The 27,249-nt window shown below is 43.7% G+C and overlaps 1 protein-coding gene across 1 annotated transcript; it reads left to right on the plus strand.

Moving 5' to 3' along the window:
• Positions 1-12,971: 12,971 nt before the first annotated feature.
• Sox2 (SRY-box transcription factor 2) lies at positions 12,972-13,934 on the plus strand. Its single transcript, XM_077794261.1, has one exon. It carries the CDS (start codon positions 12,972-12,974, stop codon positions 13,932-13,934), a length of 963 nt encoding a protein of 320 aa, XP_077650387.1.
• Positions 13,935-27,249: the final 13,315 nt, after the last annotated feature.

Raw genomic sequence — 27,249 nt, forward strand, 5'->3', positions numbered from 1 at the left:
AATACCCACTGAAAAAACATAAAGCTTTTTTTTTTATTCTTCTTCTGTACGGTGGGGGGACAGAGCAGTGTTAGGATAACTGACTTTTTTGTTGTTCTCTGGGTGCATTCTTCTCGCTCCCCCTCTCTCCCCCTCACCCTCTCTCCTCTCTCTCTCTCTCCCTCTCCCTCTCTCTCTCTTTTAAAAAATCAGCCATTTGGGGTTTTAAGCCATAAACGATTTTTCTTGTTGCAGGGGATTGCAGTGGCAAAGCTAGGCTAGGTCTTGGAGGCTGGTGTAAGGCGATGCGGGAAGGCAGGAGGCTGATGGAGAGACTGGGGGGAAGAAAAGCCGAAATGGATTCACGGTGCCTTGGATGGAGGATGAGAGGGGAACTGCAAGCTCCTTCAACTCGTTCTGTCCGGTGAGAAGTGATCAAGCTTGGGCTGACAAGAGGCTCAGGGAGCCCTCACGTTCTTTGCTTTTTTACCTGCCAATCAAACTGCTACAAGACAACACCCTGATCTGGCATGGACATGTAAGTAGCTTGCAACCCAACTTTGACATTCACTGCTAGCTCACTCCTCCCCCCCACACACACACACACATACACACACACACACACTTTCTTCCTCTCTCATTCTGTTTTTTTTCCCCCTTTTGACCTTTACTAGATCTGGAAATACACCCTATGTGGCAGTCATTTAACACAGGCAGATTTTAAGTCCGAAAGCGTTAACTTTTGGAATTAAATGCTAATTGAGATTTCCTTAACAAATGCAGAATTGAAATGACATTATTTATTCTCTTCTGAACAGTTTTAGTACTGAACATAATAAGTTCCTTGCAAGGGTGTGTGTGTTTCTTTTTCTATGAAAATGAAGAAATAGATTCGTGAGCCTCCAAAAATAACCCCAGTAGTGAAAAATTTAGGCTTCCATCTTTAAAATGTTAAACTCTGGCATTTCATTCCTACAAAGAACCTTCTCCAGACCAGTGTTACTTAGAATGGAAAGAGTGATTTGATTCAAAAGGTACATATCATTAAAAGGTTGCTACTACTTCAACCAGCGTCTTACTGTTTTGGTGGTGATTGAGGATGGGAGGGAGCTTGCAAAAAGAGAGGATGGGGACAAGGCGAGACCTCGTTCTTTGAGAGACTGACACAGAGGGAGATAGAAACGCAAGGGGGCAGGATAAGCAGGAAATATTACCTGAGAGAAGGAATTACAGAGCATGGCGAAGCTGGAAGCTGGGAGGGCTTTCTGCTGGAAGTTGTGCGAGGGGTGATGGGGCTTGCTCTCTGGTGCCCTCTAATGGCAACTAGAACAATGTTTTACTTTTGTAATACAGTACTGGGAAAAGCAGCTGGGTTTTTGTTGTCAATACTGGGTTTTTTTTGTTTTTTTTGTTTTTTCTCAGAAGACTTAAAAACTAGAGATTACTAGTAAAAGAAATTGATTGTTTTCAGCCCAGAAACTTACGTATGCCTTAAAGTCATCCATGTTTTATCCTCGATCATCCCCTCCTCTCCCGAAATCTTGTTAGACTAATAGAGGAGGAGAGACTAAAGGCAAATTGATTTATGGAGGGTGGCCCACGCCCAATTAGTAATTCGGGGAAAGATATTCATTTCCTACCTGAACAGCATTCTGACTCTTCTAATATACTCGAGAGGTGTAAGGAGGTGAAGTGGGAAGGGATGATTTGGAAATTGCAGATTCTGACACTGGCTCATTATAATACAATTTAAAGGGGGCTCTTAGGAACCTCTGTTACTGCGACATGTGGTGGTCAGGGGGCTTTCCTTCCTGCCTCCTTTTTCTTTTTTCTTTCTCTTCATTTTTTCATTCTTTTTTTTTTCCTTTTCTTTTTTTTTTTTTTAATTTTTGGTAGATAAAGGTTAATCTTGGGCTGAATGATAGAGCTATGATTGACAAGAGAAAAGGTGTTGAGGGCAGGTCGCGCTGTCTTATTTACAGCCCACTGCTTGCTGTAGAGTCTTTGTTAGGACTGGAAAGCTAATTTAGTGCTGATCAAAAGCACCACAGAGTTAAAGGACTGGTAATGACTGCTAATTTCATTTCAGCCTCATGCATCCCCAACTGCTGTAATTAAAGACACGCTATTTAAATACAGGTGAAGGTTTTTTTTTTTTTTTAAGTTGGGGTGGGGGCGGGTGGATTACAATTTTATTTAGATTTTTTCATATACTAACTTGGGTGTTATGTAGTCCAACATCAGATTTTAATGTTGTTATTATTTAGAGCTGCTTCTTGTCATTTATACCTGGCTTTGCAGAATCGACAGTATGAAATGAGTCAATCACATAAAAGCCCTCTAAAGAAAGTAGAGGAAAATGATGCAGAGGAGGAACTATTTAGGGGGATTTAAATATTAGGGTCTTCCCCCCCCCCTTCATATTAATAGTAGGGGCTTCGATAGAGCTGAAAGTATTTGAAACTTGGGGCAAGGTTAGCAGGCCAAATGGATCAGTGTCAGCTTTTAAGTACTTCTAAAAAGATCATGTGAACAGATGGAAAAATATATTTTTAATTAAATAATTTCCCCCACACTGTAGCTGCAGTATTGGCTCAAAAACCTTGTAATTTCTCAACCGATAGGAGTTTCTTTATGAGAACATCAAAGGATAAAAAGCTCTACATTTTCGTAGTTGGTTAAAATTGATAACCCCCTGTGCACGCGCGCGTGCGCGCGTACGCTTGTGTATACACACACACACACACACACACACACACAAAGAAAAAGAAAAAAAAAGAATTTAGCCTTTAATCTCTTTTTATCCACGAAGACTAAAGCTCTGTACTCGACCCCGCGAGCGGCTCTCGCCTTCCGGGGCTGGAACCCGGCTCAGATGTGAAGCGGCGCTGAGCCGCCGCGCAGGTTCGTGCCCAGCGCCCCCTGTTGGACACAGTAGGAGCTGCGCAGCGCCAGTCCTGGAAATCGCTAGAACCTTGCTCTGGGGTTAGAGAAAACTCTTTATTACCTTCCAAAAAGGAAATGGAATGCAGAAACAAGTTTTTATATTCTTAAGTGATAATATTTTAATTCAATAAAAACTAAAGAGGAGATGATACAATCTTAATTCAATAAAAAAATACAAAAACTAACTTTCCTCCTCCTTACATCCCAGCCATCTCCCACCCGGGTTTGGTTTGGGGACTCCTTTTAAAGACTATTCCATAGTAAAAGACTTAGAGAAACAGGATGAAAAACAAAGAATTTTTTTCTGTAGCTATGAAGAGTAAAGCAAAGGCTCCTTCTCCCGTTTTGTCCGCATTTCAAACAATTAAACGGGAGATAAGCTGCTTGCTGTTTTGACGTTGTCAGCAGCCCTCACAGGCTCTAAAAGTACTGTTAACAGAGTCTCCGAGTAAACGAAATAACTTATTCCTACTTATTTATTTCCCGAGTGTAATTAAAAGTCCAGCTTCTTCTTTGAGTGTTTCCCATCCCCCAAATCAATCTTGGCCAAACTTTTCCTTTCCTGGCAAGCAGTTTGATTCTAGATACTGTGTCTGAGACAGGTGCCTGGCATCTTTGTCTTTTATCTTAGCCATGGGATTTCAGGGAAGGTGTGTCAGTGGTAAAGCGTATTTTCTTTGAAATTCAGCATGTAATTGACCAGGAATCCAAATTATCCTAGAGAAAGGAGTATTTTTGCACTTCCAAAAACTATCTGTCTACATAAGAAAGAGCTTTAACTTTCTTTGGTTAGCAAGGGAGGGCAAAAGTAGCCTTTGAATTATTTCAGAAAGATAAACTATAAAAATGACACATTCTCTGAATTTGAAACACTGGGGAAATCTGGGTTTGTTTAGTTGCTTAAAATTATAACAGTTTTTGTGCTTAATGATCTCCGTCTTCAGTGATGCACTTAACATTTTAGCTTTCAACCTTAAGAACTTTAGGGCTTGCTTTTCTCTCTTAAGTTTGCCTAGTGGCGGAAACTAGCTTAATTTTCATAACAGAATGGGTTTTAAAACATAGTTAATACTGTGGCTGCGCAAGCTTTATGTTGCCCTTATGTTTATTCCTCTCACCTCCCCAAATTAGCGGATGCGAGATGGTGTTTCAAGGGGAATTGCTATTCCGTGCGATGAGGTACTTACTCCCTCTGATTCCAGAATCGGATCTCGGCTTAGGTTTTTCACTAAATAGGTTCAGAGGCAGTGGTAAGAAAAGAATCAAGCTTTTGATAAATCTCCACCCGGAATTCGATCGAAATGACAGGCAAGCAGGATTCCCTGCCATAGCACCCCCAACCCTGTGCTCTGCGAAAAGCCCCCATTACGGAAATATGAAGTCAGGATTAGCTTTGTGAACCCGCGCCAACCGCAACTGCGTAGGTTAAGAAACCGTGCACTGACAGCGGAGGTTCGAAGGCTACACGGTGGCTCCCGCAACACAGCATGATAGGGAGGCCAAAGCCTGTAAAATCGTGGTGGCGACCTCAGAAAAAAAGGGTATATGCCTGCTATTTGGAAGTGATTTAGAATCTGCAGTAGCAAAGCCCCGGGGATTGCGACCCCGTTCAGCTCTCCCATTTGTGCGGGTGAACACTTAGGCGACGACAGGAGGGAGGAGCCGCACCTGGCTGCGGACGGGTGTGCAGGCTGCATGCAAGTCCCCAACTTTCCAAGCGTCCAAGGAGAAAGCTTAGCCCCTAGTTGAGCAAAAAGAGCTAAACAAGTGGGTGGCCCAGGCCTGAGCAAGTCACCTAACACTCCTGGTGCAGGAGTGTTATTTCTGTGGTCCCAGGTAACTCTGCCCCTGCCGGAATCCTACGCCCCAAGGCGGCCAGCAGGAAGGCAGCCCTTCCACCTTTGGGGGCTGGAGAGGCGGGCAGCGCGGGACTGACTCCTTAGCAGCAGCGGCTGGCAACCGGCCGTGTTTTTCCGCAGCGGCAAAGCGCCCTTTAGGGGCGGGGCGGTCGCCTTGGGTCTCACGTCCCAGCGTCCAGGCCTGAGCCCCAGCGGGGTTGGCTGGGCGCCCTGCTCTGTAAGTAGCCAGGCTTGCCTGATTCTGTGGGCGATGCAGAAGAATAGGCCACCCTAGCTTAAACCCACTGAGCCCGTGCCAACCCCTCAGCCCGTTCTTACTTTGATCCTTCACACCTTTCCTGATGAACCCAGGGGGAAAGAAAAAAAAAAAAAAACCCGCATTCTGAAAACCAGCAGATGTGTTTTGGAGCTTGGTAGGGCTATAGGGAAGTGGAGAAAATTGACATTATTAAGACCAAGATTCAAGAACGAGCACTCGTGTATTAAATTTACTCTTTTGCTTTGTTTTTAAAATCAAGAACCTTTAGATTCCTTGATCCAACCCCGAGACAAAGACGACAGAGAAAAAGCCCTGTCTTGACTTGGAGGAGCTGAGGTAGAGACAGATAGTCATCTCTCCACCACTCAGCCAGGCAGACAAACCCTGCCAGACTGTGAGTCCTAATCCAGGGCCCAGCAGCTACGTGGGTTGCTGAAGGGTGTTGAAACCACAAGTACAACTTGACACCATTGAGCCCACAGTGCTTGTCAATAATCTGTGAATTAGGTGCAGAGATTGTCACTGTAGATCATAACAGTTTCTGAAGGACTCATTACAGCCTATCGTGTCAATGATCTCCAAATTAAGGAGGGGGGTGTGGGGTAAGAGGGAAAAGGAGTGGGGAGAGCCAACAAAAAGGGAAGAAGGGTGGGAGGGGAGATAAAAGTCAGAGCCCCAGCTCCGAAGGAGCCTTTAAAGATTATCAGGCCAGCGATCTGAGAATTCCATTGGGATGAGCTTGGAAGCCCAACTCCATCTGAGCTGGGATTGGAAAGGGGGCGCTAGGGGGCAACCAGAAGTAGGCCTCTGGGAAGGATGACTTCTCAGCCATTTCTTTTGAGGCTAGAAGAGCTTTTGGAAGAGGGCTCCAGATGTCAATGGGAGGCCTGGAGGATGCCAGCCCGCCCAGGATGGGTGTACACTTTGATTTAGAGCACTTTCCAGGGCGAGCCACAGCTGCAGATCTTTGTGAAAAAAGTGGTAATAGTTTCATTTAGGGCAGATGGTGATTGTAGGGTGATTTGGGTTTTTTTTTCCAGTGGCTTGCTTTAACTTCTTTTCATGCCACAGGTAAAAGGTTTCCTTCCTTTTCTTTTGATAATCCTGTACTTCACATGTTAAACAGATCTCATTTCTTTCCCCAACTTGCTTTTGGGGATGCCAAACACCTAGGCCCTCTGAGATTTTGTCACTTTTGCAGTTTTGATTACACCTGATCATACTTCCGGAAGGGAGCTTATGAGTGACACAGGAGTAGTGTATACCATGAGATCACCAGTAGCAAGAATCTTGGAATGGCCTAGACTGACGCAAAGAAGTTCTTCCTTCATGCAGTGCACATGTAGCCCAGTCCGCACTGGTATGTCACTTAATTCGGGCCAGATAAACTTTGAGGAAGGTGTAGGTTTGTTTTTCCCATAAAAGCTGTGGTCACAACTAAATGTAATAATCATAGTTGGAGAATTTAAAGTAAAAGTCTTTCGTGAAATTAGAGTAACAATCCTAGCTACAGGAAAATTAGGATTCTAAGGAAGCCCCATTCCTACTCCTTTGATATGATTAACTGTACCAAGATGGTGTGTTCAATCAGAGAGATATGTACTTAGGCTTCCAAGTGAAGATTTAGAGATACAAAAAGATTCAGGGATTTGGGGAGTCACCTTGAATTCCTGGTAGCCTCTTTTTTTTTTAAATTCTCTTCTAATTTTTAAAAACAAAACCATAGATTCCGTGCAACTGAAAACCACTGGTGGAAGCTCTTTAAGTTTTTAGCTTGTCTTTTTAAAAGGGAATTTCTATTTTAAAGAAAATTAGATCATTTTAATGGGCAAATTGCATTTTCCCCTGGACAACAGCTGCAGTGCAGGGACAGAATCTTACGTTAAAATTACTTGATAATTCAGAAATAGAAATGAAATTGTAAAATATGAAAATATTTCCCAAAAATATGTGAGCTGGAATATATGAAATATATGTGCAAATATATGATACTGTAAGTAATGTGATGATTATTATATATAGTCCAGAAGGCATAAACAAGTGATTATATATTATTTTTGTTGCTATAATTTGAAGTAAGGGAGAAATTTAGTTTTCTAACTACTGAATTCTTTTAAAAAATGCATTTATTTCATCAGTGTGAATTAGATGAAAGAGAATGAGTAAAAAAGGGAATTGAATTCAAAGCAGCTCTGCATTCCTTAGGTTTCAAGGGTCCTTACAGCTCTTCAGTGAAATTATTTGGTGAAATTGGGTCTGGACTGAAACAGCATTTGTTATCCCTTGTTCATTTGTTATGTGTAATGCCACTTCTGAGAACTATAGGCAAGGTGCTGAAGAGACTCACAAAAAAGAAAAAAAATATGATTAAGCAATTTTAAATTGCCAATCTACCATGAATCCATATGCATAACTAATCTCAGTAAACAGAAAGGGATAGAAGTATATGTTTGTTCTTTGTGTTATCAAGAAACATTTATTATAGTTCCTGTCAATAATCCTTCACACTTCCAAAACCTGACAGATTTGGTATAGAAAGAGAATGGGGAGAAATGTAGCTGAAAGAATTTCTATCATTTTGAAAATTGTGCTATAAAAATAAAGGTGTCTCCTGTAAGATTTCTGGTAAGGGATCCTTCAGTCTCAAGGAAAGGAAGTTTGACAATGAATGGTACAATAATCAGTTTCTAATTTGTGCTCTTATTTTCTATATATATATCCTAACTTTCCCCAGCTTATTTCTTGTTGTTTGTTTTTGGAAAGTATGGGATACATTTTTAGAGAAAAGAAATCCCCTAATGTACTTCTTTACCTTCATTTGTTTGTGTTTGTTTCTTAAATCCTGAAGGATCAAGTTTTGGTAATTCTGGAAGTCTTGTGGCTTGCTTCAATTTGGAGTGACTGAGGATTTTTGTAACTTAGAGGGGAGAAGGGAACATTGGAAAAATTGACTTATGCCAGTGTCCTTACTCTGTAACTCTCAGTTTGCTTGTATTTGGGGATAGATCTAAATAAAATTCAACTCATCAAATTTTCCAGTGTTGTGCTATCCATTTTATTTTCCCTTTATCTTTGGCTTTTAAAATCAAGAACTTTTCCGTAGTTGCCATACTTCACTTTTTAATTGTATGTGCCTCTTCCATACCAGACAACTGGTATCACTGCTTCACTGTAGTATGATTACTGCTATGGTCACTTTCATAGAAGATGGTTGGAAGGTCAGGATTCACAGGAAACGACAAAAAAAAAAAAAAAAAAACCTTCATTTGGCCAAATCTGGCTCCTAATATATTTAACCAGTTCCAGAATTAGAAAGCCTTTCTGTACATTTTCTTCTATTTTTCCAGCTTTTTTTCCTTACGTAATGAAATTAAAACTTTTGGAGCCCACAGTTGACATTTTTCAGAAAATTGAGTTATCAAGGCAGTAATTATTTCACGGGGAGATAAAACTCTCATAGCCCTAACTGTCAAATAGGGCCCTTTTCAGATTTTAATTACAAAATAAAATTAGTCTGCTCTTCCTCGGAATGGTTTGTGAGTGGTTAAACAGAGCTTTCCCCCAATACTGGTGGTCGTCAAACTCGGCTAATTAGCAATGCTGAGAAATTCCAGTTAACAAGGACATTCTCCAAGACTCTGCAGGTTCCCTGCCGTTTGCCTTCATTTCCATAAGAAGATTAAGAGAGGAGGGGAACACACTCAAATGCAGATGCAGAAAAGAAGCGTTTTTTAACAAGCATCATAATAGTAAGATGCTTGGCTAGTTCTCACCTAATTACTGCAAGTTAAACCTCTATTTGCCACTAAGAAGAAAAAATAAGTCTACAGTCCCCTATCTCCACAAAATTGTTAGTTGGCTTCAGATATAACACTTGAGGACGTAGAGGGAGAGGTTAGGAGAGAAAAATCAATGTAAAAGATTCTCCAATAAAATTGAGACACACTTAGCAGTTAAGGCTTTTTGGCTAAGACCGGGAGTAGAACAGAATCAAATCAGAATATTCCAAGAATTCTGCATTTGTGTTCCTAATTAACAATATTGCCCTAGAAGTATGTAGCTTTTCGCTGCCCATGGAAGGAAAGTGTTACATTGTCGTTAGATTAAACACTTTCAATTTTCATATCCTGCCAATGCAATATTTTAAGTTATCTGAGGTTGAAGTACCCTGTTCCAAGTCTTTCTGGGATTGTCTAGTAGTCAATGGTGTATTATTGTCAGTACTGTTAGCTGACCTCTTATAAACCTAAAACAGGGTTACTTCTGTTATCTATTGGGATTGTTAGAGTTATTAGTATATTTAGGGGCAGTGATGGTGCTAGATTGAAATCGAATGTCCAGTGATCTGATTTTTTTGAATGCATATGTCTTAGAAAAAATTCTAAAGAGAAAATTGTTTCTGCTATCACCATCTTCTTTAATCTTATTTTCATAGCACATTATTGTGCATAAATGCCAGCCACAGTTAGTTTATTGCCTCTATAAGTACAGCAAGCTTAATTAAAATAAAGCTGTAAATAAATGCAACCAATGATAATACAATTGTAATGTATTTCCACAGCTTATTTAATGATAAAAGCAATTAACAAAAACTTAGACAGCCCCTTTAACCTTTCAAATGCATTATTATAGAGTTCAGACACAGGCACATACATCTCAGAACATGTAAATGCTTTTATATATCATCCCAAGAAAAAATTTTGTGCCTTTTACTATTGCCCCTTGAGAGAAAGAGAGATTTAAAATATTTGCTTTTATAACCATTTGTTATTAATATTTATTTTAATAAATATACACCACCATTATTCACACCAACCTCATAGGGATTTTTCCTTCAAACTTAATTATCCATAAGCTTTTTTTAAGTTTTCTGAATAATGCTATTAAGCGCAGACCAGTACATACACAATCATAAAGTGGAGCTTGGTATGCCCTTCGTGGCGCCTGGACAATCATAATTCATTCATATGTTGAATCTCATAATTTGTACCTATTTTTTTCAGTGGTTTAACCTCCCACTTATCTTGAGGTTGTATGTACATTTCTAAGTTAAGCAAATTAAATTTGATTCTTATGATTTGGAGCCACAGTTTATATGATATGTTAACTTTTCTTTTGTTTAGATTATGTGTAATTAGTTTGATCTTCCATCCCCCTCATTTTTTTTTCTTTAATTATTTCCAAACACGTTCTTTTAAAGGTAAAAGTGATAGTCTCGGGAAAGCGAACATACCAGCAGGGGGCGCACCAGCCACATCCCTGAAACCAACTGCGCTGAAAAGTCGGTGGCTGTCTTCAGATTCTCTGTCAACCTTTTTTCTTTTCTAATCTCCAAAGATCCGTGTTTAGCTTAATATTACACCTAGACTAAATCGAAAACATTGCTTTATTTTGAAGACTAGAGAATACTGACGCATTTTGAGAACACCAGTCTCACCCTTTGTGGACTCCCAAGAACTAAAAAAAAAATCCCATAACTTAAGGAGAAAAAAGGAGAGCCTAGGGTGGGGCGTGGGGGACAAGGAAGGTTGGTTGGAAATAATTTAAGAAAAGTCTGCAAAATTCTTTTTCACAACTTTTCTGAGTCTCCAGTGGGTATACTTAGCTTGAATTTGACAGTAATAAATAACCCTGGGAGGGCAAGAATTGGAGAAGTTGAGGGTAATTATGGGAAGAAGGTTAGTAAGGAACAAAACAATGCACAGTTTGTAAAGATAATAAATGGAACGTGGCTGGTATATACTATTCACTACATTTTCTTTGGGTGAGTAAGGGTAGATCAGGGGAGGAGGGGGCGGAGAGAGTGTAAGAGAAGAAAGAAAATAAGTAACCCCGATGGTTTAAGCTCTTTATAAAAAAGAAATGGCATCAGGTTTTTTTTTTTTTTTCCTCCCCCCCCCCCCTTTGTAGTCAAGTGCATTTTAGCCACAAAGATCCCAACAAGAGAGTGGAAGGAAACTTAGACGGGGCTTTGTTTGACTCCGTGTAGCGACAACAAGAGAAACAAAACTACCTATTTGTAACGGACGTGGTGCCATTGCTCTCCGCTTTGAGCGCCTACCTATTGAAATCTTTACGTCGGGACAATGGGAGAGCGGCTAAAATTACCCTCTTGGGTCCTGGGCGGGCAAGATTCCTGAGCCTCTACCCCCGCCCCCATCCCATCCTCCTCCAGCTTGAGCCTAGCTGGGCTCGCAGCTTCCTCAGTCTGGGCCTCCTTCCCCTGCGTGTGCTGCCAGCACCTGTGCCTGCTGAGCACCGCCCCCGCCTCCCAGGCCTGGAGCCCCTTGGTGGCGCAGCCCCTGACCCTAGCGGCCAGCTCTTTGCTGCCAACACCGTAGAAGTCAGCCGGGGAAATGCCAGGGCTGGTTCTGCTGGAGTCCTGGGAACTCTGCGTGGGAGGGAGTTTGTGAGTGCGGCCCAAAAGCCACCTCTGTACAATGCCGTGGGATGCCAGGAAGTTGAAATGACCCTCCCCCACTGCCTGCACTTTTGAACGTCCTTCTCTGTCTTCCCCCAGCCCTCATTTGTAAGCAGCATCCCCCAAAATCCTCATTTGGGAGAGACTTTAGAAAAGTAGGGAGAAGGGAAGAGTACCCTCATCGCCTTTGCACGAAGTGAACGGTGACAGACTGGTGGGAGATGTGGCTGGGAGTGACAGAACAGGTTGTAGTTTCCTGGGCCAAAGAGCTGGACTAGGCCGGGAAACAACTGCTTACCAAGGCCCTGCCTGCCCTTAACTCCGAGTCGAGTACGTGGTCAGAGCGAGCAAGATTCATTTTTAAGAACAGAACAAGTTATGAGGCAGCAAGAAGGGTTTTGAGGACAGAGGTTTTGATCTCCTAACTTCTTGTCCGGGACAGTGTAAGAAGTGGGTGATTGGGTGCTGGCACCAGCAAAGGAAGAGGGACCAGGGAAGAGCCTGGTTAGTGAGAAGCCTTAGGGGGCTGGAGTCAGGAGCAGTGCTGTGGGATGAGCGGCAGAACCAGGACACACCAACTCCTGCAAGGCCTGTTTCCTGGAATACTAGTTGAACAGTGGCCCTGAGCCACCCACTCTGCCCTGCCCCACCCCCACACCTAGCTGCTTCCCGTGCCCCTTCCTCATTTCAGTATCTTGCACTAAAAAGTAAATCAATATTAAGTTTGAAGAGGGGGAAAAAAAAAAAACCCACATAGTCTTAGTGCTGTTTACCCACTTCCTTCGAAAAGGCGTGTGGTGTGACCTGTTGCTGCGAGAGGGGATACAAAGGTTTCTCAGTGGCTGGCAGGCTGGCTGTGGGAGCCGCCTCCCCCTCCTCTCCTCCCCCCCCCTTGCTCCCCCCGCCTCCCCCGCGCGGCCGGCGGCGCGGCAGGCCCCGCCCCCTTTCATGCAAAACCCAGCGGCGAGGCTGGGCTCGAGTGGAGGAGCCGCCGGGCGCTGATTGGTCGCTAGAAACCCATTTATTCCCTGACAGCCCCCGTCACATGGATGGTTGTCTATTAACTTGTTCAAAAAAGTATCAGGAGTTGTCAAGGCAGAGAAGAGAGTGTTTGCAAAAGGGGGAAAGTAGTTTGCTGCCTCTTTAAGACTAGGACTGAGAGAAAGAAGAGGAGAGAGAAAGAAAGGGAGAGAAGTTTGAGCCCCAGGCTTAAGCCTTTCCAAAAAATAATAATAACAATCATCGGCAGCGGCAAGATCGGCCAGAGGAGGAGGGAAGCGATTTCTTTCTTTCTTTTTTTTTTTTTTAAATCGTGATTCCAGTTTGCTTCTCTCTCTCTTTTTTTCCCCCAAATTATTCTTCGTCTGATTTTCTCGCGGAGCCCTGCGCTCCCGACACCCCCGCCCGCCTCCCCTCCTCCTCTCCCCCCGCCCGCGGGCCCCCCAAAGTCCCGGCCGGGCCGAGGGTCGGCGGCCGCCGGCGGGCCGGGCCCGCGCACAGCGCCCGCATGTACAACATGATGGAGACGGAGCTGAAGCCGCCGGGCCCGCAGCAAACTTCGGGGGGCGGCGGCGGCGGCGGCGGCAACTCCACCGCGGCGGCGGCGGGCGGCAACCAGAAGAACAGCCCGGACCGCGTTAAGCGGCCCATGAACGCCTTCATGGTGTGGTCCCGCGGGCAGCGGCGCAAGATGGCCCAGGAGAACCCCAAGATGCACAACTCGGAGATCAGCAAGCGCCTGGGCGCGGAGTGGAAACTTTTGTCGGAGACCGAGAAACGGCCGTTCATCGACGAGGCCAAGCGACTGCGAGCGCTGCACATGAAGGAGCACCCGGATTATAAATACCGGCCCCGGCGGAAAACCAAGACGCTCATGAAGAAGGATAAGTACACGCTGCCTGGCGGGCTGTTGGCCCCCGGCGGCAACAGCATGGCGAGCGGGGTTGGGGTGGGCGCCGGCCTGGGCGCGGGCGTGAATCAGCGCATGGACAGTTACGCGCACATGAACGGCTGGAGCAACGGCAGCTACAGCATGATGCAGGACCAGCTGGGCTATCCGCAGCACCCGGGCCTCAACGCGCACGGCGCCGCGCAGATGCAGCCCATGCACCGCTACGACGTGAGCGCTCTGCAGTACAACTCCATGACCAGCTCGCAGACCTACATGAACGGCTCGCCCACCTACAGTATGTCCTACTCGCAGCAGGGCACCCCTGGCATGGCGCTTGGCTCCATGGGCTCGGTGGTCAAGTCCGAGGCCAGTTCTAGCCCCCCTGTGGTTACCTCTTCCTCCCACTCCAGGGCGCCCTGCCAGGCCGGGGACCTCCGGGACATGATCAGCATGTACCTCCCCGGCGCCGAGGTGCCGGAGCCCGCCGCCCCCAGCAGACTTCACATGTCCCAGCACTACCAGAGCGGCCCGGTGCCCGGCACAGCCATTAACGGCACACTGCCCCTCTCGCACATGTGAGGGCTGGACAGCAAACTGGAAAGGGGAGAAACTTTCAAAGAAAAACAAGGGAAATGGGAGGGGTGCAAAAAAGGAAAGTTAGAAACAGTATGGAGAATAACCTGGTACGCTCAAAAGAAAAAAAAAAATCTCATCACCCACAGCAAATGACAGCTGCAAAAGAGAACACCAATCCCATCCAAACTCACGCAAAAACCGCGATGCCGACAAGAAAACTTTTATGAGAGATCCTGGACTTCTTTTTGGGGGACTATTTTTGTACAGAGAAAACCGGGGTGGGGGGGTGGGGAGGGTGGGGGATTGGACCTTGTATAGATCTGGAGGAAAGAAAACTACGCAAAACTTTTTAAAAGTTCTAGTGGTACGGTAGGAGCTTTGCAGGAAGTTTGCAAAAGTCTTTACCAATAATATTTAGATCTAGTCTCCAAGCGACGAAAAAAAAATGTTTTAATATTTGCAAGCAACTTTTGTACAGTATTTATCGAGATAAACATGGCAATCAAAATGTCCATTGTTTATAAGCTGAGAATTTGCCAATATTTTTCAAGGAGAGGCTTCTTGGTGAATTTTGATTCTGCAGCTGAAATTTAGGACAGTTGCAAACGTGGAATGAAGAAAATTATTCAGATTTGGACATTTTAATTGTTTAAAATTGTACAAAAGGAAAAAAATAGAACAAGTACTGGCAAAACCATCCCTGTGGTCTTGTTGAAAGGGCAAAAGTTTTAGATTGTACTAAATTTTTTAACTTACTGTTAAAAGCAAAAAAAAAAAAAAAATGGCCATGCAGGTTGACATCGTTGGTAATTTATAATAGTTTTTGTTCAATCCCACCTTTCCATTTTGTTCAGATAAAAAAAATGAAATTACTGTGTTTGAAATATTTTCTTATGGTTTGTAATATTTCTGTAAATTTATTGTGATATTTTAAGGTTCCTCCCCTCTTTATTTTCCGTAGTTGTATTTTAAAAGATTCGGCTCTGTATTATTTGAATCAGTCTGCCGAGAATCCATGTATATATTTGAACTAATACCATCCTTATAACAGGTACATTTTCAACTTAAGTTTTTACTCCATTATGCACAGTTTGAGATAAATAAATTTTTGAAATATGGACACTGAAATTATGTTTGAGTCTTTCATTTATTTGGATAACACTGATTATACATAACTTCTCGGGAATTGTAATACTGTATTCAGCCAGGAAAGCAAAATGCCAAAAACCTTGGTATTAATAGTCCAGCAACATGTGCTAATGTTAACTGAAAAGAGAGAGAGATGGCTGGTTGATTAATAAGTACTCTGGAAAAATTGAAATGCTTATGTCATTTCTAAAATAGAAACTAGAGACATATATTGTAAATCCACCCCCTCCTTTTCTAAGCAGCATGAATAAGCATGATGGGGACTTATACTTAAACTGATTTGTGCCACTTGTTGCCAGAAAGGAGTCAATTCTGAAATTTTTCATGTAGCTTAGCAGATGGGGTATTGAGCCAAATCAGAACCAGGTTGGCTGGTTTTGTCTTCATTTTCTTCACAGCACAATGGCCCTTTGAAACCTGGTTATAGGGGGAAATGATGCTTCTTGTATCGGAATAATTGCAAACTAGACATGCAAAGTGTTCATCTGCTGGGTGGGTGTTTGGATTACTCTGGCCCTGCTATTGTCTGAGAGGAAACAAGTGGTTTGCTTTCTTTGTTCCTTGACTTCATAAACTTTCTCCTCTACATTTTCCTGTTTAGAGCAAGGGAAAGCAAAGAACGTCTTGCAAAATTCCCCGACTTGCCATGGATGTAGTTTTTTTTTTATTATTTATTTTCTTTTTTTTTTTTTCCTTTCTCTCCCTCCCTGAATTCCATTTCTTAAATTGGCAGCGTGGGTCCAAGCCTGTAGCCCCAAATCGGATAATCTCTGCAGCTGATAACAAGCAAAAGAGAAGCCAGGCAACAGCCATATTACAGAAGAAAACAATCAACTCCGAGGTAGATATTTTACTTTGTCCGGTCTAATCACATTTGGAAATGATTATGCTTTTGATCTGTTAACTGTTTTACTACAGTAGTAGAGAAGTGGGGGGAGGGGAAAGGGTGGAGAAACAAGATTGGATTTGTTGTTTTCTTTTGCCCTAGGAAAGGTAAAGAAAGGCTTTAGTTGTCCTCAGTGGGAGCGGAAAAGTTGGGAAAATCGACATAGTCTTTGAATTAGCGATGCTCCAGTATCGCAACCAACTCGCGCTTTGGCGCCGCCGGAGAAACTATGACCTAGTCAGGGACTTTTTTATTTACTACTTGCTTCGCACATCTTCCCCCACCTAAGGGGACCAGGAACCAAGAGCCGGGCATTCTTAAGAGTGCAGGATTGCTTTCCACAATTTCAAGAGCTTGTCGTGTCAACTTGCTGCAACTTTGGAGAAGTTGGAATCCGGCAGGGCTTTCCACCCTTGAGTAAAGTACCCGCAGCAGCCACTAAGTTAGCTCATCCTATTGGTTTGCATCTTCTCATTTCCAAGAAAGTATTTCTTGAGGTGTTGCTAAATGTTGGGTCTAGGTTGAACTAGGAATGTCTCATTTTCTGTATTTTAGCTTATTCGGAATTGCTTTATTTTGTAATTTGGGGGCTTTATTTACTTCTTTATCCTCATTTTAAGGGTAATGTTGTACTGGGAAGGGACAGTTATTCCAGTTCCCAATTCTAAGCGAGGCATTTTCCCCCCTAATTAATGCAGAGACTCTAAAAGAATTTCCCCCGGCCTGGCCAGCCATTGTAATGCATATACGGATTATTCACGTGGTAATGAGCACATTCGCCAGTTCTTGCTCACACATACGAATAAAAGAAACTTTGAATAAAGATCCAAATGAACGTGCTGGGGGTGTGGGGTGGATATCCCCGGAATTTTAGCCAATCAATTTGATATAGAATGTATATATTTGAAAAATAAATATATGCTAGGGAAAAAAAAAAAAAAGACCTGCAGGATCAGACTGAAAAGCAAAGTTTTGGCAAAATGTTCACGTTCAAATATTTTGCAAGCAGAAAGGGAGCACAATATTTTAGAAGTTGATATAGTTTTTGCAGTGGTTGTCACTGTATTTGTATTACACAGGATAACTTGCCATTTCCCCTCCCATCCAACCATATCTGCAAACCAAGTACTTGAAAAATAGAAGCCAAAATATTTTGTTTACAAATATAAATTCATTTGATAAACTGCATCTGAAGAAAACCATACAAATTTCATTGCATCATTCATTTGATCGAGTAAAATAGTTCTCCAAGTTGTATCATTTCATAGTCAGATTAATATTAACAACACAGTATTTTAGCAACAAATGTGATTTTAACAAAAAATATTCTGAAGATAGCTACTGAGTATTTAGTTCTTTCCTTGGGATATTATTCAGCTCAAGGAAACCACTTTTCAGTCAAAGGGGGTGAATTTAAATGTTTTGTTAACCTTATAAACAGACTAGAAATGTGCAAAAGGATGAGATTATAGTCAGTTCTCTGCGGTTTTTTTTTCTCTTCCTGCCCTGACCCCCACCCCCATACTTTAAATAAAGAACGTTAAAATATTTTTGCTGAGCTGTAGTAGATTAGCAAGGTTTCTTTGCCAATGCTGGAAAGCTGGTATTACAGACTGTCCCAGGGGAAAATGGCTCACATTAACCACTAAATGAATATTTGACAAGGGCTCATTCGGAGGTATTATTACTATAAACGTGTCCCTACTGGACTTTTCAAGGGTCAAAGAGCAACGCTTCAATTAATTATTTAGACTGCTAGTAGATTTGGTTGTAATAGCTGTACTTATTTCTAGAAACCGACACATTCTTACAGTAGGAAAAATCTCTGGAGAATCTTCTCCATCAGCAACCCCTTAGATTGAAAAACACATGGACCTCTGGCATTCTAAAAACTGACTTTTTTATTAAACCTTATCCTGGGCTGGGGGAAGGAATTATGGTCTCTTTTTCTACATCATAGACTATTTTGAGTTTAAAACGGGAGGGGGGAGGACATAACCATTTATCTTAATTTCCACATCATGTCTGGCAAGGTCTTTTAGGGATTTGCGATGTGGGGAGAGAAGAGAGGGTGTTTATTTATAACCTTTGCCTTTTCTAAGTAGCAGTGTCACAGGATTTCAGAGACCCAGGCAGGCCCTGAATTTAGACAGGATCCACATTCCTGTTTGCCAGGAAAAATCTGAGGTTTTAAATGGAAAGCTCCATAGACTGAGTGCCCTGAGTTCTAATAGTGGCAGAGTAAATTGGGGTGCAAGGTGTAGTTCTTCCTTCCCTCCAACCTATTGGTCAGAACACTGCAAGGTGCATGAGGAGGGGCAGGGTTGCATTTTTGCCATGTCATAAGTTCTTCCATGGCCCTAGGTAAGCTGGTAAGGGAATGATTTGGGGAGTAGATTCCTTGACAATAATATAAATTGAATGAATAAGAGATAAGCTGGGGGGGGGGCGGTGGAAGCAGTAATTACAAACCCAATTCATTCAGCTTTTCAGAACTTTTGTTATGGGAGTTCCATTGACGGGTTTTGAGCTGCCAGTTTTCTCACATTAAAAGGAACTGATCAGCGCCTCAGGGGGACAAGGAATACCGCTTAACTGCATAGTGATGGGGTCTTCATTTAGCACCATTACAAGAAGAAAATTAAACAGTGCCTTTGTGTGCACGAGGTTTACTTTTCAACTGCTAACAGTTTATAGCTAACTGCTCTGAGATTGAAGTTTGACTATGGTTTGATCGCCTGTGAGTTGGCACTGCTTATTTATTTATTTATCTGTTGTAATTGAAAGAGCTTTCTACCCACTACGACCCCCGCCCCCTTTCATTTCTTGGAGAATTTTTTAAAAACAGGTCCTCATATTTTTCCTTGTGGAAGGAGTTTCCTTTGCCATGAGCTCATTTTGTGAAGACTTGAGCTCACATTCCCCCCCCCCCATAATTGCTTTAAAATAATTTGCATCTCTATTTTTTCTTTCTTCTTTCTTTCCTCCTTCTCCTCCTCCTTCTTTTTCTTTTCTTTTTCTGCTGCATTTCCTTGCTCTCAGAGCTCAAGCTTTTCAGGCTGCAACAGTGGTTGAGGATGGAGTATGACTTAATATTCTTTGCTTTCTCTTTTGACCCAAGTTAGAAGCTGTCTGGGTGGATCTCCCTAGGGACTTTGTCTATGAGGTGAATACCTTAAAGAAGGGAGAAGGGGGAAATAGTGTGATCTTTACTATGAAAATCTGGATAAAGTCCAAAGGGACATCACCTCCGGAGGTCTGGAGTAAAAAGCTGTGGAAGGAGCTTTCCAAATACAGGGAAATTGCCCAAACCAGAGAAATTGATTTTGTGTTTTTCATAGTTATTTTCTATTAAAAACTTTCCTGGAAGCCTAATGTGTAATACCCATCACGGGAGGCTTGGTATCTCCTCTCTTTCTTCTGATGATGCTGTCCAGTTTTACGATTCTTGTTTTCAGTTGGTATATATTTTTCTTCTGTGGCCTTTAGAAAAGAATGGACTTGACTTTTTTGTTTTGATTAAGGAGACCTGTCTTTGGAAAGGTGGATTATTAAGATAAGTCTAAGATTTCTCATGACAGAGAGCTCTCTGTGTGCAGATGGATTTTATATTATATTTTGGTTTAATGTGATGTTTCTGATTCCTGGAGCACTGTCCTCAGTTTTCCTCGCAAAACAAAAAGAACATCCCTTTATTTGAGAGTAAAAATAGTTGCTGCTTCTAGGCATTTGGACTAGAGATGCTTTTTCGACTTTGCAAAGAAGCACCAGGTGTTTTAATAGCTCAGAGAAGCCCATCGTTTCATTACCATCGTCTGCCTGCGTGTTCAGGATAAAGTGTGCACTGCTTTACAAAGATTTCGGCTCTTTGAAGTATCATTTGCTTCCTTCTCTCGGCTTTGGTGCGGGTGCGGCTCTGGGCTGTGACTGCGCGGGCCTCCCGCTGGCTGCCTAGGGGAGCGCTCAGTGCCCAGCGGACGCGCGCGGGAAGATGCGGGCCTAGGCCGACTAGCACCGGTCGGGACTTGGGACTTGACGTCACCACTGCCCCCAGGGTCTCCCGAGGAAGGTGCTGTATGGGGCTCGAGTTCTCTCTGCCGAGGCTTTGCCAAAACGGTTGCATCTCCTTTCCCATAACCCTGTATGGTCCCAGGTCGGGCAAGTGTAGAAAATCTCCTGAGCTGTTGGGATTCTCACCGCTCCAGAGCCTTCTGCCTCCTAAGACCTCCTGACCCCTGAGATGGTTTAGGCCCCAAACTTTCCAAATCAAATCCTGCCTTCTTGCCGCTTACCACAACCTTTTCTTTTGAAGCGTTGTTTGTCCCTGTTTGTGACCATATCTCAGAATTAGTAATCTGTTTCCTGCCAAATCAGAGGTGGTGGATTGGCAGGGGTGTGAGAGGGGATGGAAGCATTCTGGGCTCTCCAGAATATTATGCCCTTCTAGGGTCAGAGCAGGTAGGAATGGGAAGACACAGAACCTTCACTTTCTCATTTTTAAAATAGCTACTACATATTTATTTTACAGAAGATGAATGTAAAGAACCTGACACAAAATAAGCTTAATTCATAGCTACGATTTTCTTACTGTCCAGCAGAATTAGATGATGGGGAAGGGAAGCAATTCTTGTGTTAGACTCCAGAGATAGATACAGAAATTGTGATCCTGTCTCTCCTTGTTGGTCCTGGGTAGTGAAATAAGATTTGTCAGACTACCCTTCTTACTTTTCCAAGTGCTCTTTTTGACTTAGGGTTGGTCTAAGAAGTTATCTTGCAAACTTGCCATCCCTAGGTATCTTCCTGAAGGGAAGGATCCTGGCATTTCGGTTAGCAGCCGCCCCCACCCGCAGAAGGCAGAAAAATAATTACTATATTAAAAGGAGCAGTGAATTCTTCCCGAGGGTTCTTATCGCTGGCGGCCAGGCCAGAAGCCGGACTGCGCCCCCACCCCCACCTCCACCTCCACCCCCACCCCGTGACGTCAGGGCCTTCAGGGCCTCAAGGATGAAATGATTACGTTGAGGGTTCCAGAAAGGGTAATCCAAACGCTGGTAGGACCAGGTCAGTGGAGCCGGTCTCCATCACCACTACCCAGCCCAGCTCTGGAGGCTCCAGAGACTCCTCGCCCTCTAGAGTATAACCAAATACACAAGTAGCCAGAGCCTCACATACATTACACTCATCAGCCAGAGGAGCACCCTTTTCTCTTACATGTAAACGTTCAAAGTTATCTGATTTGCTAGCTAGAATTTGTTGTGGGATCTGTTGTGGTTTTGTCGCGCTTATGTTTGTTTTGTTGCTAGACAAAATTACAGAAAAAAAAAAACTCTTTACACTTTGCACCATAGCTTTATTTTATTTAAGCCCACCCAAGTTTAAGCAGTGATTTAAGATTTGGACTTGGAAGTGTTTTTTGCTTCTGATATCACCATGATTAGGACAGTTGTCTGACATACCATTGCTATTGCAATGGTATTATAATTGCTGTGCCCTATCTATTTTCTCTTCTCCGCTCCTAGTAATTTGTATAGCTTTTAATAATCTTTTTAGAATCAAGTATTGATAAGAGAACTTCTAGGAACCATTACTTAAATTGTAGATAAAAACCATTTTTGGGGGGGGGGGGTGGAATTCATATAAATAAGATTTATAAAACTATTTGTTGGTGGAAAAGCACCTTGCACCTTAGCATTTTGGGAAGATGAACTTCTAAAGTTTTCTTTCCAACTTTCAAATCCACTTAAATCATTAAATTAGTGCCCCTCCAATGAGAAGCATTCTGGAAATTGGGCCTTATGTTCTCCTATTGGACCAGAACCTCACAGAGAATACCTTTACAAGAATTAGCCAATATTTTGCATGCAGCTAGTTTACTCTCAATTGACATCCTGGCTGATTTGACTATCACACTTAACAGCTCAAATCTAGGTTATTAAATAACATTACAATTCAATCAGAATGAAATACTAACTGGCAAACCTGTCTTCTCCTCAAAGTCCTCCTCCCGTTCTATTTCCCCTTCCCTCCATCTCCAAGGAAAATATCTCAAAATCAAGTTTCCCTTGAAGGTTTATTTACCCCCAACTTCTGTTAAACTAGACTAACACTCTCTCATCAGCTTTCTAAACACTCTCTCATCAGCTTTGTGAAATGGTGTAAAAACATCTTGGAATCCAAGATGGCAAAATAAACCTGGGCATATGGGGAAGACTTCATTGTTAGGAAATTGATTTAAATGTTTAACTCACACTTCAGCCTCAATGCTTCCCTTACTAACTGCTCTTTCTTCCCTCACTGCCTGCTCCCAGTTCTTGGGTACCCTACTACCTCTATTAGCAAGCTGGTTCCCTCAGCATAAATTATGAATGCATATCAAGCAGGCCCTTCTGATAAGATAAATCAGAGGCTATTCTCTTTTTGCACATTTCTGCTTTTATTCCCATGGAAACTTCTCCCTACCCCACAAGCAGTGTCTTTCTACAAACTTACTCTCCCCATATAAACTATAGTGGTATGTTCTCAGTAGGAAAAAATCAGGTAATTTTTCCCCCAGGAAGCCTTACAAGTTAAGGATACAAAATATTTCATGGTTAGTTGTATGAGCTTCCAAATTAGCTGCATATAAAGTATTTTAAGTTTTTTTTTCTTTTTTTTTTTGGCTGTCACTGGCTGGCAATACTCATTTTGTGTGTGTGTGTTGGTTTGAAAAGCAGGAAGAAATGTAATGAATTGAGTGCTGTCAGAGATGTCTTCTGTTTGAACAATCTGCGATGGGCTGAATGGCAGGGACTCCCTCATCCAGTGCAGGTGCAGTAGAGCTGGGGAAGGGGGGAGGGGGGCTCCCTCTGTTCAGTCAAAAAGCACCATTCTCCACAATAGACCACACACTGACAGCCAGCGTGACATCAACTCACACTTTCATACTTTTTCCCCTATCCATAGTTCTGAGTTCACAAAGTGGCCATACACTAGCCTTAGTTAGGTTCCTTTAATGAACATTTTGTGGCTCCTGTGGCCAACATTGAAATGTGCTGAGCCCTCAGAGGAACAAATAGATTTTTAATCGTGAGTTCCAAACCAAAATGTATAGCTATAGATATTAAAAATCAGCTGGTCTCTCCACTCTCTCCCAATATCAATGTTCATGACAGTCCCAGATGAGCTATAATCCAAAAACTCCAAGTTAAAGGTTTCTCTAAGGCTACTTAGGTTCCAACACCCTGTCTTCCATGTCCTGAGAGATCAAACAGGAAAAGAGAGAAGGCATGAATTTCATGTATTTATTTAAATGTAAAAGGACTTCTAGTATTTTATTATACTACGTGAGAGAGCTAATCCTGCAAATGAACAGACATTAATCTTGTGGAGTGGAGTCCTGTCCCCTTTTGAATCACTTATACTGGGGAGGAAAAGATAGGGGTTAGGAAAGGCAGTAACTATTTTAAAACTCTGGACAAAGATGCAACCACCACTAGACTGCCCCACTGTTGAAAGGACTGTACCTTGCAAGATTTCATTTCACACTTTTACACGCCCAGGCCTTGGGGCCTCAAGTTTTAAACGGAATTATTCAAGAAGGGGACGCTTATTATTGGAGAAACTATCAAGCCCTTCTTCTTGCCCCCTCCCTCACCCAGTCCCTACTCCCCTCTACCTCCACCCCTTTGCACTTTAGTCCTGGATCTGAACCCTTTAGCAGAACGAGGGAGAGGGAAATAAAGGGCTGCAGGCCAGGACAGTTGCCTCAGCACCACCGCCGCAAGATCCCCGCGGCCCTGCCACTATCTGATTTCTCACTGTGCGGTGACTTGCTATAGCATCGCGCTGTGGAAAATTGCTCCTTGCTTACTTATTTTAAAAAACCACGTAGCCGTATACATTTTTCATGCCGCAACAAAAACATCAACTTTCCACTCCCCCTGAGCAAAACGTGTTTATCTTTCTCCTAAACATCGTTCAGTGGGTGGGAGCAGGAATAGACAGACATCTCAGGGCAGCGGTCACAAGACCCTCCACCTATCCCTCAGCATGGAGACAAGGAGCCCGGGGTCTGGCAGGGTGGGGCCGGGGAATTTGATGTGCAGGGAGAGTTAAGGTCAAATTCTTTTAAACCTCAAATAGCACCGGGAAGAAATGGGTAAGAGTGCTAGAAGCCCCTTATGTGACTACTACTACTACGGTCCCCGTGGCCCATTGTGGGTATGCCTATGGCGCCTACTAAAGTCTAGGCCTAGGGCGAGAGACACTTCCTGCCCCTAGACCCACAGCCCGCAGCTACTTGATAGCTAACGTGTCTTCCGGCCGGTACACACCCACAATTAATCTTTCTTATTAAAGCCTCCATTCTGTACCCAAGGGGCGACTCAAACCTATTTAGATTTCCTTGGTTGGCTGCACAAATTTAAGTGGGCAAAGAGTTATAAACCTAATAACAGAGGGCGCACGAGAGAGATTGAGATTTGAGTAGAGAAGAGGAAGGATTCGCTAGGGGTGTCAGGATGCTGTGGGCCTTGCCCACCCGGTGCATCTACCTCAAGGTGCACAGCAGGCTCTGGGAAAGGCAGCGAACCTCACGGGCACAACTCACACACATCTGTACACACACCTACACCCGACCCTTTTCGCTCACTGGTAGCTTGCATGAAGATGCCTCTTCGGATTTCTCAAAAGCCCCTCAGAAACGCGGGATTCTTAGAGTATCCCAAATCAGGGACCTCGCAGAGAACCAAGGAAGGTTTGCACTGTTTGGGATTAATTGAGAATAATTAACACTGGAGACCGTTAATCACCACTTTGCTGCTCTCTGCCTCCTTTCGGGTCTGCGGCGTCTGCCTCTTTCCGCTCCCGCTGCCGACGCGGGTGGGTTTGCTGGTGAAAGTGAAGACGTCGCGGTAGCTGTCACCCAGTTCGGCTGTACTTTTTTAAACGCTCGCATATTGTTTGATTACTAATTCGAGTTAATATGATCTTTATGGCAACATAACAGTGGATAATTGGCCTTTTTTTCTGAACAACAATGTAAATCACAATCGCTTTATTATTTAATAACGTCAAACGCTTCGTTGGATTGGCCCCGACCGAGAAGACCTTTTCTTTCTAGACAGTGTTGTGGAGGAAGAACAATGAAGATCTAATTGTGGAGATTTCATAAGTTGGCTCCCGTAAATGAACAGCTTAGATATGGAAGTTCCAGCAGATGTGGGCACTATTCGCTGTAGAAACTCTATCCCCACCCCCAACATACACAGTCCAAACATTCTATTGGAGGTTTGTGTGTGTGTGTGTGTGTGTGTGTGTGTGTGTGTGTGTGTTGGTAGTGGTGGTCCTCAGATCCTAGCAACCACCTAAAGTTTCCAGTAGTAATTAGAGCTTTTATCGGGCTTGCTCTTCAGCCCTTTATATTGCCGATTTAGCATTAAGGCATTAAGTCCACACACCAAATTAGAGTGACTCCCAAATAGCCACAACCACTTATGCGCCCTTTAGGTCAGTTTTTTTGTTGTTGTTGTTGGACGCCAAGGACAAGGTCCTGTATTTTGCTTTGTTTTATTTTATCTATCTATTTATTTATTTAGTCTTGCTTGGTTTTGATTTGGCTTTTTTGGATAGAATCACTTGGAATAGACTTTTTTTTTTTTCAGGGAGAGTTTTGCAAGGGATACAAGCCATAATTTTGCAAGTGCATGGAAGAGCAGAAGAAACCCAAAGACCCCCTCAAATGAAAACGACAATACTTGGAAGGAAGGGTCTCACTGCTTGAAAAAAAAAATCAGATTTGTCCCCAAAGCCCCCATTCTAACGGTATCCATCAGGGCTTTTGCGGTCGGAGGACCGCTGTCTCTGGGGTCTTCAGACTTTGTAGTCTTTTTTGCAAATGGAAAGCCCCCACCATTGAGAATTTGGGTCAAGGAGAGAGACTCAGAACCTACAGCAGTTTTTGTTTTTGCGTGTGCCCGCCTCTCCATTTTATTCAACTTCTCTTGCCTGTCGGGAAGCAGAACAATTCGCTCCCCACCCACCCCCCTCCGCCCCGCTTCTAAGATAAACAGGAGGTGAGAAATGCTTTGCCTGCACACGCGCCCTAGGGGCCTCCTCTCCCTTCACACACTGCCCCCACCCCAACCGTGCAGCTGTCCCCGAACCAGACCTGGTGGAACATACCCCTTCTCTCTTCCCACCCGCATTTCAAAACCATCACATTGACTATTCTACAGCCATGTTCACATTTTCAGCCCTCTTTGCCACTAGCCAATTTGTTCCCGGTCTGCTCCCTCCCCCCTTACTGAGAACCACAAAAGTGAAAGGTTGAGGAATTGGGAGAAGGCAGTGGGTTTTCAAAATGTACCCCCCATACACCGCACCCCTTTTGAAAGTATTTTACCACAAGAAGTGTATTTGGAAAACTTTTCCTAACAAGAGTTGGGCGCAGTGTTATTCTTCTGCATGGGTCTGGTGGCCTCCCCGCCCCCGCTGGACAATGCACGCTTTGAGGCTCGGTGGCCTGCAGGCAGCGGGAGACGAGGGGACTGGGCAGCCTTCCTCCTAGGGGCCCGCAGCTGGGGAAGCGCCAGGCAGGGAGCAGGGGCGGGGAGGCGGGCCACGCAGGAAGGAAAGCCATAAAAGTACCATTTTCCCCCCAAGTCCTGCACAGAGGCAGGCTTTGAGGACCTAAGGGCACGGCTGCTGGGGAGGGGGTAAGGGGACAAGGGGGCGGTGAGAGGGTGTGCGTTTTGTTCCTTTTCACACACCATCACCCCCCCCCCATTTTTTTTCAGCACAGAATTATACACCCTAGGTTTTCCAAACCCCTGCCCTCACTCTTGAGGACCTGGTCTTTGGTTAATAAAATAATGCTCAAACCAACCCCCGCCAGGTTCCAGCCTTTTGTCTTCTCGGCGCCTTTTCCCACTCCCGCTCCGGGTATGGCCCCACAGGGGGAGAAAACTGGTCTTAAAGCATCACTTTTCTTTTTCCTTACAGTGGTGGGGATCGAACCTAAGTCCTTACGCTTGCTAGACAAGCCCTCTCCACTGAGCTACACCTCCAGCCCTTCACCCCTAGGACGTCACTTTCTTGTTGGGAGTGTTTTTCTCCCCAAGAGAGCATCAGCACCCTCACCGGCTAGGAGAGCGCTCTGAGGTCAGCGGAACCCCTCAGAGAGTTACCACCGTGGTGGAAGCATTTGTCTGAGGTTTAAAAACGTATACCAAACCGGGTGTTGGGGCCACGTGCTGTGCCTTCGAAAAGCCGCCGCGGGCCCTGGCTTTCAGAGCTGCGGCAGCC

The sequence above is a fragment of the Urocitellus parryii genome, chromosome 2, assembly GCF_045843805.1.
Source record: "Urocitellus parryii isolate mUroPar1 chromosome 2, mUroPar1.hap1, whole genome shotgun sequence".
NCBI classification, from domain to species: domain Eukaryota; kingdom Metazoa; phylum Chordata; class Mammalia; order Rodentia; family Sciuridae; genus Urocitellus; species Urocitellus parryii.

Bases quoted from the DNA above. Each gene is read 5' to 3' on its own strand.
- Sox2 (XM_077794261.1), top strand. From the start codon at position 12,972: ATGTACAACATGATGGAGACGGAGCTGAAGCCGCCGGGCCCGCAGCAA.